A 16,855-nucleotide genomic window follows, 5' to 3' on the forward strand; every position below is an offset into this window, starting at 1 on the left:
TAGATGTTTTTATTTAGACTAGATTATGTTAGCTGGGAGCAGCTATGCAGCTTGAAAGATGCCAGGATTGTCAGTGCAAGGAATGTTTGGGTGTGGAAGTCACTTCCTTTCCTGTGCATGTGTGTATGTGAATTTTTGTTTGTGCGTGTGTCTATTGTAAATGTCTGCAGTTACTCCTGGAAGCAAATACCCTAGCCAGAGGGTTTCCATAGACAGAGAGAAGAAGGGACACAGCTGACTCAGCTGTGCTATAGGCATTTATTTTCTTCTTCTTTTTTTTTTCATAAGAGCACATTAAAGACTTTTTTTTTCTTTTACTCCCTTTATTCATTCCATCCACCCCCATCCCCCCACCCCTCACCTCTGGTGAGTATCAATCTGTTCTCTGTATTTTTTTTTTTTTTAGATTCCATATATAAGTGGAAATCGTATGGCATTTGTCTTTTTCTGCCTGACTTATTTCCCTTAATGTAATGCCCACAAGGTCTATCCATGTTACAAATGGCAAGATTTTATTCCTTTTTATGGCTGAATAATATTTCATCATATATATATATATATCTACATATATATCACATTGTCTTTATCAGTTCATCCTTTGATGGACATTTAGGTTGTTTCCATATTTTGGCTATTGTAAATAAAATTGTAATGAACATAGAGGTGCATATATTTTTTCATTAGTGTTTTATTTTTTCAGATAAATATCTAAAAGTGGGATTGCTGGATCATATGATAGTTTTATTTTTAATTTTTTGAAGCCACGCGTACTGTTTTCCATAGTGGCTACACCAATTTACATTCCTACCAACAGTGTACAAGGGTTGCCTTTTCTCTGCTTCCTTGCTAGCATTCCTTATCTCTTGTCTTTTTGAAAATAGCCATTCTAACAGGTGCGAGGGGAAATCTCATTGTGCTTTTGATTTGCATTTCTCTGATGATTACTCATGTTGAGCACCTTTTCATCTAACTGTTGGCCATCTGTATGTCTTTTGAAAAATGTCTATTCAAATCCTCTGCCCAGTGTGTAATCAGATTGTTTATTTTGCTATTGAGTTGTGTGATTTCTTTATATACTTTGGATATTAACCTCTTATCAGATACTTGATTTCTAAACATTTTTTCCCATTTGGTAGGTTGCCTTTTCATTTTGTTGATGGTTTCCTCTGCTGTGCAGAAGGTTTTTAGTTTGATGTACTCTCACTTATTTTTGTTTTCGGTGTCAAATCTAAAAAATCATCACCAATAGTGATGTCAAGAAACTTACCACCTGTGTTTTCTTCTAGCAGTGTTATGATTTCAGATCTTACAAGCCATAAATCCATTTTGAGTTAATTTTTTGTGTATGGTCTAAGGCATAAGTCCAGTTTCAAATTTGTGTGTGGCCGTCCAGGTTTTCCAACACCATTTATTGAAGGGACCGTCCTTTCCCCATTGTATATTCATGGCTTCTTTGTTGTAAAATAATTGACCATATATATGTGGGTTTATTCCTGGGTTCTCTATTCTATTTCATTAATCTATCTTTCTATTTTTATGTCAATACCATACTGCGTTAATTTTTATAGCTTTGTAATATAGTTTAAAGTCAGGAAGTGTGATGCCTTCAGTTTTATTCTTTCTCAAAATTTCTTTGGTTATTCAGGGTCTTTTGTGGTTCCATACAAATTTTTGGATTGTTCATTCTATCTCCCTGAAAAATATTATTGGAATTTTGAGAGGGATTGAAGTGAATCAGTAGATTGCTTTGGGTAGTATGATGTTGTTAACAATATTAATTCTTCCAGTTCATGAGTACAGAATATCTTTTCACTTATTCATGTCTTCTTTAATGTATGTATCAATGTCTTATAGTTTTTAGTATACAGGCTTTCACCTCCTTGGTTAAATTCATTCCTAGATATTTTATTCTTTTTAATGCAAGTGTAAATGGAATTGTTTTCTTAATTTCTCTTCTAATAGTTCATTATTAGTGTATATTGATTTTGTATCCTGCAGCTTTACTGAATTTGGTTATTAGTTATAAGTTTTTCGTAAAGTCTTTAGGATTTTCTCTATTCAATGTTATTTACTTCTTCTTTTCCAATGTGGATGTCTTTTATTTCTTTTTCTTGCCTATTTGCTCTGGCTAGAACTTCCAATACTATGTTGAATAAAGAGGTGAGAGTTGGCATCCTTGTCTTGTTTCTGATCTCAAAGGAAAAGGTTTGAGTTGTGCACTGTCGAGTATGATGTTAGCTATGTGGTTGTCATACGTGGCCTTTATTATGTTGGCGTACATTCCTTCTACATCTACTTTGTTGAGTTTTTATCATAAACGGATGTTGAATTTTTGATCATCTTTTGAGATGATCACATGATTTTAATTCTTCATTTTGTTAACGTGATGTATCATATTAATTGATTTGTGGATATTGAAACACCCTTGCATCCCTGATCATGGTGTATGATCCTTTTAATGTATATTGTTGATTTGGTTTGCTAACATTTTAGTGATGATTTTATTTGAGATTTTTCTTGTTTCTTGAGGTAAGCATTTATCACTATGATATGCCTTCTCAGAACTGTTCTGCTGTATTCCATAAGTTTTGGTATGTTGTATTTCCATTTTCATTTATCTCAAGCTATTTTTTGATCTCTCTCTCTCTCTCTCTCTCTTTTGACTCACTGGCTATTCAGTAGACTATTGTTTAATTTCTACATATTTCTCCAGGTTTTTTTTCTTGTAATTAATTTCTAATTTCATACCACTGAGGTCAGAAAAGATGCTTGATATGATTTAAATCTTCTTAAATTTGTTAAGACTTGTCTTAGCGTATCATCTGTCCTGGAGAATGTTTCATGTGCAGTTAAGAATAATGTGCATTCTGTTGCTTTTGGATGGAATGTTCTATATATATTTGTTAAGTCCATCTTCTTTAATATGTTGTTTAAGACCAATGTTTCCTTCTTGGTTTTCTATCTGGATCATCTGTCTATTGATGTAAATGGGTGTTAAAATCCCCTACTATTATTGTATTGCTTCCTATACTTCCGTTAGGTCTGTTGATATTTGCTTTGTATTTTTAGTTGCTTCTATTTTAGATGCATAAATATTTATAAATGTCACATTCTTTTGTTGGATTGACCCCTTTGTCATTAGGTAATGCCCCTGTTATCTCTTATTATAGTCTTGGTTTTAAAGTCTGTTTTGTCTGCTGTAAATATAAATATACCTGCTTTATTTTGGATTCCATTTGCATGGAATATCTTTTTCTATTCCTTCATTTTCATTTTGTGTGGTGTGCCACTTCTAAAATTTTGTAAGTAAATACTAAAGTAGAATTTGATATGTATCACATGTGAATACGTTGGTATGTGATATTAGGGGAAATGGAGAGGAAAAAGCTGGTTCCTCTCCATTTTAGATGGTTCTCTTGCACTACTCCTTGTTTAATAGGCGGCATATTATACTTGTATTTCCTACGTGCATACATAATATGTCTTAACACAAATTGGCCTTTTTGGTAGAGAAAGAAGGCAGCATTTTTTTGTTTGTTTTTAAAGTATTGCCTTCAAAATTTTGCCATTTTAAAAACTTATGTTTAACATGTGATATAATAATCTGATTGTATTTACAGTTTTTGTCCATATTAGATGTTTTAAATATTTGGCTATATCTTGAAACAGTTTGAAACAAGATATATTTAAAGGAACAGCATGTAATTTTGGTACCCAAATATGCCAAGTTGATGGCATTATTTTATTTATGTGAAGAAACTTTAGTGAGAATTCAGGACGAACACAGGTTTAAATTTTTAGCTTATCTGATATGCTGTCATGTGTCATGAATGAATAATTTTTCTGTTCACAAAATGCAATAATTTAAGCTTTAATTTATAGAACGTTTCTTTTATAATCTTTTTACTCATGGTATTAGTATTATATTTTTCATATTTGGTGGTTTAAGAAATGGATCTTAATATCTGAGGATTGTCATTTCATAGCTTAGTTATTAGGAGCTCATGACTCCAAGTCCACTACATGTCTATGTAATCTTAGGTAGGTTACTTAATCACTGTTTTACCATTTATAAAATTGGGTTAATGACAGCGACTGACTCTTAAGAGTTGTTATGTGGATCAAGGGAGATAATAGATGCAAGGTGTATTACATAGACTTTGGCATATAGTAGACTTTTAATTAATGCTTATCATCATTATCATCATTTATTGGTTTCACTCAACAAGATAGGTCTTTAGAATCTCACAAAGTTTAATCTCTGATTAAAACACTACATCGTTGAACTTAAAAAAAATACGTTCTGTGTGCCACTTCTTCTCCACCTTTAAATGGAAATATGATGCCTTTCTCGTAAGGGATCTATGTATTTTAAAATAATTTTGTCAGCAATAATTGATGTTTGCCAATTTCTTTAAAGATGGACAGGATTAAGTACTATATAATCATACCATTGTTATTTGTATAAAAGCATAAAGTATTTAAGGAAAAGGACTATAAATGAATCTATCCATATACTAATTGTAATAATTAGTTTTCTATTGCACATCATGTTTTAAAAAATATTTTTTTAAATTTTCAATTATAGTTAACATTTAATATTATTAGTTTCAAGTGTGACACCTTGCTTTTAAAAAGCAGTCATTCTCTTGGTCTATCTTGTGGCATCTCTTGGTCCGAATAAGCATTTAAGGTTTTGACCTAGAAGGAGATCATCTTTTCATTTGAGACAAAAAATTAAGCCTCAAGAAGAAATGATATAGAAATGGAGAAAAATCATAGTGTCTCATCAGGGGGTGGATATTTTTAGGCAGAGACTCATTAGTAATTTTACTCACTGGCTCAGCTTATCAAATTGTTCAGGAATCTAGAGGAAAGGAAGGAAATCAATCAAGCATGTTTGATTAAAACCAATTGACTGGCCTTCTCCAATTTTACTTCAAAGCCATTATAAGAGAATATTGTTTAAAATTTAAGAGTACTCACAATCTTACCATACTTTTTAGTGTTTTAAAATCCAACCAACATCTGCAGAGTACCTATTACCAGGAGCAAAGCTTCATTCCCAATGCTGTGGGGAAATTGTTGTTCTCATGGGGCATATAGTCTGCTCTCAGGGAAAAGCGTGGAAAGAGTTACTAGTTCTACTGGGCAGAGTGAAAGAGGTGCTATGAAAAATATAATTCTCAAATGGTGGGAACTGTGTGGAAGAGCCATTACTTTTACAAAGAAAGATCTGAGAAAGCTTTCATGTAAAAGGTGACATTCAAACCAAGCCTTAAAGGTGTAGTAGAATTTGAGGCAAAGGATTGTTCAGTAGGTATTTTAGGCCATGAAAACAATGTAAATAAAGATAAAAAGATGTGGAAGTACGTGCATGTATAGGAAGTAGCAAGCATGGCCTATTGCTTGAAGCAAAGGACTCCTGGATTGGTATTGGAAAGTCAAATATAGAAAAGGTTGTTTAAAAACAAATCTTAAAAGAATTTCGAATCCTGTTATAGAGTTGGCTTCATTCAGAAACAGTGGGAAATGGTGAATATTTTGAGTGAAAGGAAGAACTTTATCTGACCCATGTTCTGGAAGGTACCTTTGCTAGCAAAGAAGGAGGGAGATGACAGAGTTTAGGCAAGGAAACCAGTTATGAAAACTTGGAATTCCAAGTTATTGAGAATATTAGATGCCAAGCATTGATATATTAATTATGATTGTTATTAATTAATATTATAATCTATTAATGATATAAGTGCTTTGTAGAATTTAATTTTTCCAACTACTCAGGCATGTAATAATATAACCTTATTTTAGAGATGAAGACTTTGAAGGGCTAGAATGATAAATTGCTCAATAAATTGATCATGGGTTGTGGAGTCCAATGTAGTGAGGCTGAATGTGAGGTGGAAAAAAATATTTGAATTTAGAGTGACTGAATGTGGGCGGTGAAAGAGAGAGAAGGAGAAATTGAAGATGACTCTTACTTGGATACCCTTAATGAAGGTAGGAAGCACACATAAGTTTGGGGTTAATAAATAAAGAATTCTGCTTCGAAGAGTTGGATTTGAGATGTTGACAGGACAAGCCAGGTGGAAATGCAGAGCTGGTTACTGAGAATAGAAATGTGGAGGTGAAGTAGTCTGGTAGTAACCCAAACACCAGTGAAAGTGGAAGCCTTGGGAGGGGGTAGCATTAAGGAGAAGCTGAGGAGAGAGCAGTATCCATCTGAGAAGGAGAGGGGAGCTGGAGAAGGAAGAATCAGAAAGGTCTGGGGAAACCAGAATATGAAAGAGTAGTGGACCAGCCCCCAGGAGTGGAGAGAACATCAGAAATAGTGGATGGTAAATAGGTCACTTACTGAACACCAGAGAGGGAAGTGTGGAAACTTTTGTTTATTTGGTAAGTTGACTCTGTGGGTAGTTTTTGAAAAGCAGCAAAAACAATTTCAGCTGAGTGGGATGATCAGGAACTGAATGTCAGGGGCTGAGGAGTGAGTGGGTGGTAAAGAAATCTGGTGGACTACAAGGGACCAAGGGAGTTTTTCATTAGGATGAGGGGAGTTCTTAGGCTGAGGAAATAGGGCAGTAGAGAGAGATTATTGTTTTTTAAAGAGTGGAAGACAAATTATTGGTTATAGTTCCAAAGTAAAATAAAACAATGACCAGAAGACAGACAGAGAGGCTGGCAAAGGATTTTTTTTCTTTTGACAGAAGAGAAACAAGAAAAAATGGTTGGATATACCAAAAAAAGTGAGACCTAATGGAGAAAAGTTGTGAAAAGTATTTTCTGATAACTTATTTCTGAGGGATGCCTTCCTTACTGGCCTTCTATAATATGTTTTATATTTCCAAAGAGTCCTGTATTTTTCCTTTAAAACATTCATCATACTTGTCACACTTGTTCAGCATCTGGTTTCATCAGTAGATTTTGATCTACTCTTTTAAGAGGTCAGTCAGGATGTCTGTGCCCTGCTGAACCTCCAGTACGTAGGAGTTGCTGTGTGCCTGGCACATAGTGCTCCAAAGAGATTTGATATGTCAGTAGTTGACAACATCATCAGTTTTCTCTTTATGTATTTTTGCAGTGCTGCCAAATGCCTGACAAAATAAACACTTGACAAATATTTTCTAAATGAATGATTCTTCTCAGTGAAATAGGAAGTGAGTTCATTTATTAAGACGATAACTAAAACATTTTAAGTTCTACCCATGTGCGAGGCACTATAATAAGCACTTATATGCTAGCTGCTATAACAAATAAACCACGGTGTTGCAGTGGTTTCCCTAATAAAAGTTTCTTTCTTGTTAACACTACAAAATGGCTGTTCCCGATGGATGGGCAGCTCTCCTCCTTTCAGAGACCTAAGTCCCTTTCATCTCCCAGTTTCATCATCTCTTAGGCCCTTACCTTCAAATGGGAGAAAAGGTTGAGAATGAGGCACCGAGTCCCACAGAGATGCTAAGAGGCTAGGAAGCCACCTCCTAGGGAGAGCTCTGTCTTATAGAAATGAAGACATGAATTTTTTGGTGGACGCTTATCCACCTCTTCTACACATGAGTTCCTTACCATTTACAATAACCCTGTGAAAGAGGTACTTTTATCTCCATTTTACAGATAAGGTCACTGAGGTTCAGACCTGTCTAAAAACAATAAGGTTCTGATTTGGGATTTAAACTTAGGACCATCTGACTCAGTAGCCTCTATTGCTCATCGCTAGACCAGTGTTTCTCAAGTGGAGACAATTTTATCCCCAAGGGACAAGGGGACATTTGGCAATGTCTGCTGATATACTTTATTTTTTGGAAGCACTATCTGTATATAGTGGGTAGAAGCTAGGAACGATGCTAACTGTCCTAGAATGCATAGGACACCCCAATCCCCAGTATACACACCCACAACAAAAAGTTATCAGGTCCAAATTGTCAGTAGTGCCATGATGGTAGAAGGTAAGGTTGAGGCAAGATATAATTGACAAAGATTAGGAACAGCGGCTGGGAGGAGTAAGCTGAATGTTAATTATGTAAAGGACTGTTGAAGAGCAGAAAGGCGCTGTTGGTTGCTGAATGTGGAAGAAGGTAAATGGTTCTATTATTTTTCTGTCAGCTACTTGGTGTTTCTGGGACTTGATAGGATTTTTGAAAAAATAAGTGATCTGTACTTTACTGGGTGAAAATATTAACCTTTAAATCATTTTATTTCTGAACTCAGGAGGACAAGACTCGTCCTTTTATTACATCCAGTCCTACAAATGGGGTCAAATCCATTAGAGAAGGCTGGCTCTCTCCCAACCCATATGACACGAATTTTGGTGATGTACATTTTTATGACTATGTCAGTGATTGTTGGGATTGGAAGACTTTCCCAAAAGCTCGATTCGTTTCTGAATATGGATATCAGTCCTGGCCTTCCTTCAGTACTTTAGAAAAGGTAAGCCATCTTGGATTTCCCAGTGATGTGGAGTGGTGGACTATGGGCATATGTTACCTCCTCAGCCATGGTTCAGAAAGTCTGCTTCTCATTTAAATGCAAGTTTAGGAAGACGATGATAGAATATAACTTTATTTTCTTTAACCTTTGTGGAGTTAAACTTTCACGGTCATCATTTTGGAGATTATAACTTTTTTATATTGCTTTTAATTATGTTCCTGCAGGAGCATTTAAAAATTAAATGGGAACCAATGGTTGCTTAATCCTGACTTGTTATCACATGTGAAAGTAACTCTTACTGGCTATTTTCTGTACAGCCTACAACTTTTTTTTTTTTTAAATCATTTACAGATATTCAGAACTGCATAGTTTGCTACAGTGAGAGAAATGAATGTGAAAATAAATCTTTGTCTAATGTTATCACATCATATCATTTATTTCTCTCCTCTTCCATTTCCTCTTCCTCTTCTAACTCCTTTTTCTTTATTTTGGTGTATTTGATTTTCAGTATGGCATTTCACTCTCTCTGTTCCCGAAGATTCAGTTTCATAGATGGATTCAGTTTCGGAGTTTCTGTTTTTTTTAAAACAACTTTAGTGAGACATAATTCATTGACCATCCAACATACCCACTTAATGTGTACAGTTTAATAGTTTTCAGTATATTCCCAGAATTTTGAGCCATCAATGAGTTATAATTATAGAGCATTTCATCACCCCAAAGAAACTCTATATGCATTACTAGTCACTCCTCACTCTCTCTGTCTCTCTTACACCAGCTCTAGATACTACCAATTTGCTTTGCATGTCTATATATTTGCCTATTCTTCATATTTCATATAATTGGAATCATAAAATATGTGAATGTTGGAGACTGGCTTCTTTTACACAGCATACAATTTTCAAGGTTCGTCCATGTTGTATCATCTATTAGTATGTCACTCTTTTTTACTGATGAATAACATTCCATTGTGTGCATATACCACATTTTGTTTGTTCGTCATTCTATGTACATTTTATGTGTTATTCTGACTTTTAGGCTATTGCGGAAAAATGCTGCTGTAAACATTTGTGTACCTGTTTTTGTGTGAACATATATTTTCAATTCTATTAAGTTTATACTTAGGAGTAGAATTTCTGAGTCATACGTTAACTTGTTTCACATTTCAAGGAACTACCAAACTGTTTTCCATCGTGGCTGCACCATTTTACATTTCCACCAACACTGTATGAGGGTTTCAATTTCTCTATATTTTTGCCAATACTTATTATTGTCTGTTTTTTTTTAACATTTCCCTGGAAATTTACATTTATAGGAAATTTGCATTCCATTGATGGCTGATCATGTTGAGTGTGTTTTTATGTGGTGGCAATTTGTATATCATCCTTGGAGAAATGTCTGTTCAAACATTTTGCCCCTTTTTAATTGAGTTATTTGTCTTTTTATTATTAAGTTGTAAGTTTATATATATATGATAGATATTATTACATATATAATATACAATATACTATATATAATATATAATATGTAATATATAATATATGTATCATATATCTGATAAAGAACATATCCAGGTATATCTATATATATTCTGGATATGTTGTTTATCAGTTATGTAATTTGCAAATGTTTTCTCCCAATTTTTGGGTTGTCTTTTTCTTACTTTATGATATCATTGAAAACACAAATATTTTTAATTTTGATAAGTCTCGCTTATCAATCTTCTTTTTTATCTGTGCTTTTGGCGTTGTATCTAAGATAGCATTACCTAACCTAGTCACAAAGGTTTACAACAGTTTTGTCTTCTAGTTCTAGCTCTTAAATTTAGATCTATGATCTATTTTGAATTAGTTATTCTATATGGCGTGAGGTGAGTATCCAGGTTCATTCTTTTCCGGTGGATGTCCTAACACCATTTAATGAAAGTATTATTCTTTCCGCATTGTCAAAAATCAATTGACTATAAATGTTAAGATTTATTTTGGGATTCTTAGTTCTATTTAATTGGTCTGTATGTCATGTCTATTTTATGCCAGAATGCACTGTCATGATTACTGTAGCTTTGTGTAAGTTTTGAAAGCAGGAAGTGTGAGTCCACCAACTTTGTTCTTCTTTTTAAGATTCTTTTGACTGTTCTGAGTACTTAGCATTTCCATATGAATTTAGAATCACCATGCTAATTTCCTCAAAAAAGCATCAGTTTGCAAAGTATTGCCATCTTAACAGTATTGAGTATTCTGATCCATGAACATGTAATGTCTTCTTTAATTTTTTCAACACCATTTTGTAGTTTTTAGTGTACAAGTCTTGTATTTCTTTGATTGTTTATTCCTAAATATTTTATTCATTTGCTATCATAAATAAAATTGTTTTCTTAATTTTATTTTCAGATTGTTAATTACTAATGTATAAAGATACAATTGATTTTTGTATATTGACCTTATGTTCTGCAACCTTGCAGAACTCACTTATTAGCTCTAATAGTTTTTTGTGATTTTTTAAAAGGGTTTTCTATACATGAGAGCATATAATTTGCAGATAGAGGTAGCTGTATTTCTTTCTTTCCAATCTGGATGCCTTTTATTTTCTCTTCTTCTCTAACTGCTCTGGCTAGGGCCTCCACTACAATGTAGAATGAAGTGGTGAGAACAGACATCCTTGTCCCATTCGTTTTCTTAGGGAGTAAGCTTTCAGTCTTACTGTTTTGTATGATGTTTACTGTAGGTTTTTCATAGATGCCCCTTATCAGGTTGAGGGAGTTCCCTTTATTCCTGGTTTGCTCAGTGCTTGTATCATGAAAGGGTGTTGGATTTTGTCAAAATGTTTCTTCATCTATTGAAATGATCGCATAGTTCTTGTCCCCTCCCCCACCACTTGTGCAAAATAACCACAAAAAAAGTTTTAAGACAGTTTCAAAATCTTCCTCAGTTTCACCATCTAAACACAAGGATGTTTACTTCTACACATCGAAGTTCTATTGTATTTTTAATTTTAATAAGTAATGCCATAAACTTAGTTTTACTCCTTTTTTAAAATTATTATTCCCATATTGTGGGAAACCAAGGAAATCAAGGCACTGGAGAGTGAGAGTTCTGTTTATGTCTCTAGGTAGTAAGTAACGTATCTGGATTCAAACTTATCAGACTCCAGAGCATTTTCTTTTCACTACATTTTAGAAAGGTGAGTTTTAGAAATTGCTAAATGATTTATAAAAATCTATAAGCATTTCTGTTCACCTCCTGAAAATAATGGAATTGCCATGTTTTCGTGAAACGCCTGATGATGTTCAAAGAAACTAAACACCAGATTTTAGAATAGGGAAAGATGAAGAGAAGTTATTTTCATTATGAACCCTTTATTTAGTAATTGCCTCTTTTCAAGTTACATTGCTTAGTTGAGGATTTGAATAGGTAATTGGGAACCAAAAGAGTAACTTTACATAAAAATTTGGCTTTTCTCTTATATTCAACAAAAACACTAAAATGTTTCTTTCTAGTTTGGGATACATTACTTCTTTGTAAACTAATCATATTTTCAACAGGCAGTTATCAGTACTGCGCAGTGATTAAAAGCTTGGGCTTTGGAATAAAACATCTGGATTTGAATCTTAGAACTGCTCCACGGTAGCTATATAGCTATATAGCTGTATAGCCTTGTACAAATTAATCTTTTAAAATTTCAGTGTCCTTATCTGTAAATTGGGGCAAATAGAGGTAAATACCTTTTAGGAGTGTGTGTGAGTGTGTGTGTGTGTGTGTGTGTGTGTGTACGTACGCACACATGTAGGTATGCATGTGCAAATGTGATTGTGTGTAAAGATTAAGTTAATTAATACATTGTAGCACTTAGCACAGTTCTTGACACATATTGAGAGCCCATAAAATGTAAGCTATTGTTGCTATTCATAAGGGCCATTCTTGTAATATGATTTGTATGATTGTTTTGTTTTATGCAGCTGCATCTAGATTTAAAGAACTAGAGGCTGGAGCTAGATTGCACCAATTAGTTTTGGATCTTGGGCAAGTTACTTAACTTCTCTGTGCCTGGCTTTTTCATCTGTAGTATGGGGTGATCATAGTGCCTATTCATATGGTTCTGAGAATTTAATGAGTTAATATTTTTAAAGCAATTAGAATCTTACCTGATCCTTTCTAATTCCTTCTGGTAACATCCTTACAGTTGAAATTTACGACTTCCAAATGGTAGCTATCAGAAGGTAGAAAGCTTCCCACATAACAGAAGATAGGGTTCACTGATTATGGGATACATTCAAATCATTATTGATCAGAGAGAGGGCTGAGAGTCTCACAGGTGTATCTCAGACTTTAAAAAGGAAGGTGTATAGAAAAGAAAGGAAGACTGTTGGTAAAGCTATGTGCATCTCACATCTGTAAAGATGACTGGAAATACTAATACCTCTTTTAAATAAATAATAGGAGTAATTAGTGTTCTCTAAATTGTCAGGTGGTAGCAGTTTAAAAAATAGATATAATTTTGAAAAACTTTCATGTTAGATATGGCTAATATATATTACCTATATTTGGTATAAATAAATTCCTAAAGAATAACTTTTCTTTTTAAGATGATTTGTCTGAGCATTTATTGATTACTGGGAGTTATGTCATATTTTATGAACAGGGATTAAACTTTTGAATTTTCAGGTTTTTTTGAGGGTGGGTAGAATATGTATAACTTGGATTAAAACTCTGATGTTTTCAGATGTAGCTAGCGGTTGTTTTATATCTTTCTCAAATGTTAACACTACGTTAAATCATAGTTCTAGAAACCAGAATTATTGCTTTTTTTTTTCCCTGTAAAAGGTATACTGCTAACATGTATGTGGTATTTTTTTTTTACTTGATGATAGCTTGTCAAAGGATAAAAGAAAGCTCCTGTAAGTTGCGCCTAGCTTAAAAAAGAAAGATTTATTATTAGGGGAAAGGAGTATCATTGTTTGGTTTATGTCTTCAACAAAATCAAAATTAAAAATGTATATATCAAATATATTTAGTAATCACTGAGAAACAAATGAGCAAATGCTAAAGCATTTACTATCTTAATAGTGATATTTTGTTCCTGTTAAAGAATTGACAGTTTTAACAATGTTGATTTCAGTCCATTATTCAGTTTTGGCCATTTATCTACTTAAGTAGATAAAATGACATTAAAAAAATATATAACATGTTTTTTTTAAAAAGGAATAATATTTTGGTAAGATAAGACTTTTCATGGAATTATCAAATTGTAACTTTCTAGGTTTGAATAAGGGAAGGTATAGGTGTTGAATCCTGGTTTTGTGATTCAACTCGGCACGAGGCTGGTCTTTCACCAGTAACAAATGTAATGGCACAAACATTGGTGAAACTGGAGTTGCCGAGCAAACCCCGAGCTTTTTTCCCAGTGGGTAGAATACTTTTCAAGTTTGTCAGAAATGTGTAGAAAAGTAGCTTTACTCTTAACTTTCCAATTTGTACTTCTTATTCTTTACTCAAAAGGTTTCAACTGAGGAGGACTGGTCTTACAAAAGCAGGTTTTCACTTCATCGACAACATCATGAAAATGGTAACAACGAAATGCTTCTTCAGGCTGAACTTCATTTCAAACTGCCGCAAAGCACAGATCCATTACGCGCATTCAAAGATACCATTTACCTTACTCAGGTAAGACATTTTCATTCTGGAGTTAACAGTCTTGTGCAGTTAACAAAAAAGATCACGTAGGTTTTGTAAACTTTATGTGGTGAAAACAATTTGGTTTTCATTTTACTGATTAAGGAATTTATTTTCTTCAAAATAGATGTATGATAACATATAAGACTTGAAACAGTTAATTTTTGGTGTTTGTCTCTTTTACAAGAACAGCTCATAAAGTTCTACAACAAATTGTTCATTAAAATATTCCCTCGCTCAAGATTATTACAATGGTCCAGTAATTAAAACAATAACATTTCCTAAGGATAAAATGGAACAATGGAACATAATAGAGTCCAGAAACTGATTCATATATATCTAATATAGTCACCTGACTTATGGCCATGATGCCACTGTAATCCTGTGGGAAGGGATAGCCTTATCACTGAGCAGTGCTGTATCAAGAGGGTATCTTTATGGGATAATAAATGAACTATGACTCTAACTCCAGATACAGAAATTAACTTTATTAGTAACTAAAGATTCAGTCATGAAAGGTAGTGCTATAAATCTTCTAGGAGAAGACTTATAGGAGAATTTTTTCATTACCTTGGCATAGGCAAACATTTCTTAAACAGGACATAAAAAATCTCTATGAAAGAAAATAATGATAAATTGGACTTCATTAGCATCAAAGACTTTTGTATATCAATGGAACCATTTAGACAGAGAAAAGGCAAGCCACAGATTGGGGAATAATATTTGTAGTACATTTATCTGAAAAAAGATTTATACAAAATAAAAATTTCTATAAAGCAATAAGAAAAAGGCAGAGATAACCTATTAAAAATGGATAAAAACCTTGAATAGCCACTTCACCAAAGAAGATGTCCAAGTGGCCAGTTAAGTATATGAAAGTAAGCTCAATTTCATTCTTAATCAAGAAAATGCCACTTAAAGTCACGCCTGGATACTTCTGCACACAATGTAATTTTAGCACAATGGCTAAAATTAAAAAGATTGACATTACCAACTGTTGGTGAAGAGATAATGTCAATCTTTTAGACATTGTTAGTAGGAGTGGAAACTTCCAAAGTGTTTAACCACTTTGGAAATTTTTACAGCCATTTCTACCAAAGTAAAACATTTGCTTACTCTTCGAATCAGCATTTCTACTCCTAGCTATGTACCCAAGAAAAATGAGCGCATATATCTGTCAACAGACATCAAAAATAATGTTCATAGCAGCTTTATTATTAATAGCCCCCATTGCTTCTTGACCTTTTGGCTAAGATCAAGTGTAATAATAGCCCCCAGTTGGAAACAACCTAAATGTTCTTTAATAGAAAACTTTATAAACAAATTGTGGTATATTTATACAGTGAATACTTCACAGCAATAAAAAAATGAACTACTGATATCAGCATTAACTTGGATGGAACTCACAGATATGTTGAGCAAATGAAACACTGAAATTCCAATATAGACAAAATCAATCAAGATGATAGCAACTTAGTGGTAATCACTCATGTGGAGGGGGATAGTGAATTATGATTAGGAAAGGGTACAAAGACACTTTTTTGGAGTACTAAAAAAGTTTTTATACCTTGATGTGGGTGCTCGTTACATGGGTATATAAATATGTTCAAAGTCACTGAGTTGTACACTTAAGATCTGTGAATGTTACATGATCACCTTCCCAGACTATTTTGAAAACATCTCTATTGAGATATAATTTACATACCATACAATTCACTCATTTTAAGTGTACAGTTAAGTGATTTTTACTATATTTATCAAGTCTTGGAACTATCACCATTATCCAATTTTAGGACATTTTCGAAACCCCAGAAAGATTCCTTGTGCCCATTTGCACTTACTCTCCTTTCTCACCGTTGGCCCCGGGCAAATATTAATCTGCTTTCTAGCTCTGTAGATTTTACTTCTCTCAATATTTCATATAGTAATCATATAATATGTGATCTTTTGCATTTAGTTTCTTTCACTGAGCATAACGTTTTTGAAGTTCTTCCATGTTATAGCATATATCTATATCTTATTCCTCTTACTAAATACTATTCTTTATATGATTATATCATTTTTTATTTATCTATTCATCAGTTGATGGACATTTAGATTATTACTAATTTTTGACTTATGAATAATACTGCTTTGAATACTTGCATCCAAAGCTTTGTGCATGTTTTTTCATTTCTCTTAGGTAGAAATATATGAGTAAAATTACTGATAGTTATGTGAGAACTTTATGTTTAACTTTTTAAGAAACTAGGGAACTAAATTTTAGGTAATATCTTCATCTTAATTTTCCATTTTACTTTTTTTATTTGCCTATTTTATTTCACGAACCTGTGAACTATGTAAAACTATATTAAAGCCACTGCAAAATTGTTCGATGTTTTTGCCATACTTATTTCAAGTTCTGAGAGAGACAGTAAGAGCCTAATCACGGAGCTGATCTGAGGTAGATTACAAGTTTTTGTTAAACATGATCACATTTAAATTTTTGCATCTTAACACCTACAAATGTATGAATTTCTATCCAAACTCCTGCTCACTCTCATCAGTTTTCTCCTATATAAAACACAAAACCCAGATGGAAGCTGAAACACAAAATTGTAAGCCAAAGAATACTATTTTTTAGAAGGTGCTAAACTAGTTAAGAGAATTTCAGTGTTTTAACCATAATCTTATCAGTTAGGGAAGTTTTGTCAGCATAATATGTAATTTATGAACTTACCTCATAGAACCCAAGTTTAAAGATAATGTTGATATCGCTCCCTTTT

The 16,855-nt window shown here is 33.3% G+C and overlaps 1 protein-coding gene across 2 annotated transcripts in view; it reads left to right on the forward strand.

Annotated features, from left to right (window-relative positions):
• MANBA (mannosidase beta) overlaps window positions 1-16,855 on the forward strand; it is an 82,262-nt gene that overhangs the window by 48,578 nt on the left and 16,829 nt on the right. For both annotated transcript variants that reach the window (XM_016159081.2, XM_016159082.2), the window contains 2 exons: window positions 8,203-8,421; window positions 13,917-14,081. In XM_016159081.2, coding sequence (XP_016014567.1) covers window positions 8,203-8,421; window positions 13,917-14,081 — 384 coding nt within the window. The remainder of the gene's footprint in view (window positions 1-8,202; window positions 8,422-13,916; window positions 14,082-16,855) is intronic.

Source organism: Rousettus aegyptiacus, unplaced genomic scaffold (genome assembly GCF_014176215.1).
Source record: "Rousettus aegyptiacus isolate mRouAeg1 unplaced genomic scaffold, mRouAeg1.p scaffold_m13_p_10, whole genome shotgun sequence".
NCBI classification, from domain to species: Eukaryota; Metazoa; Chordata; class Mammalia; order Chiroptera; family Pteropodidae; genus Rousettus; species Rousettus aegyptiacus.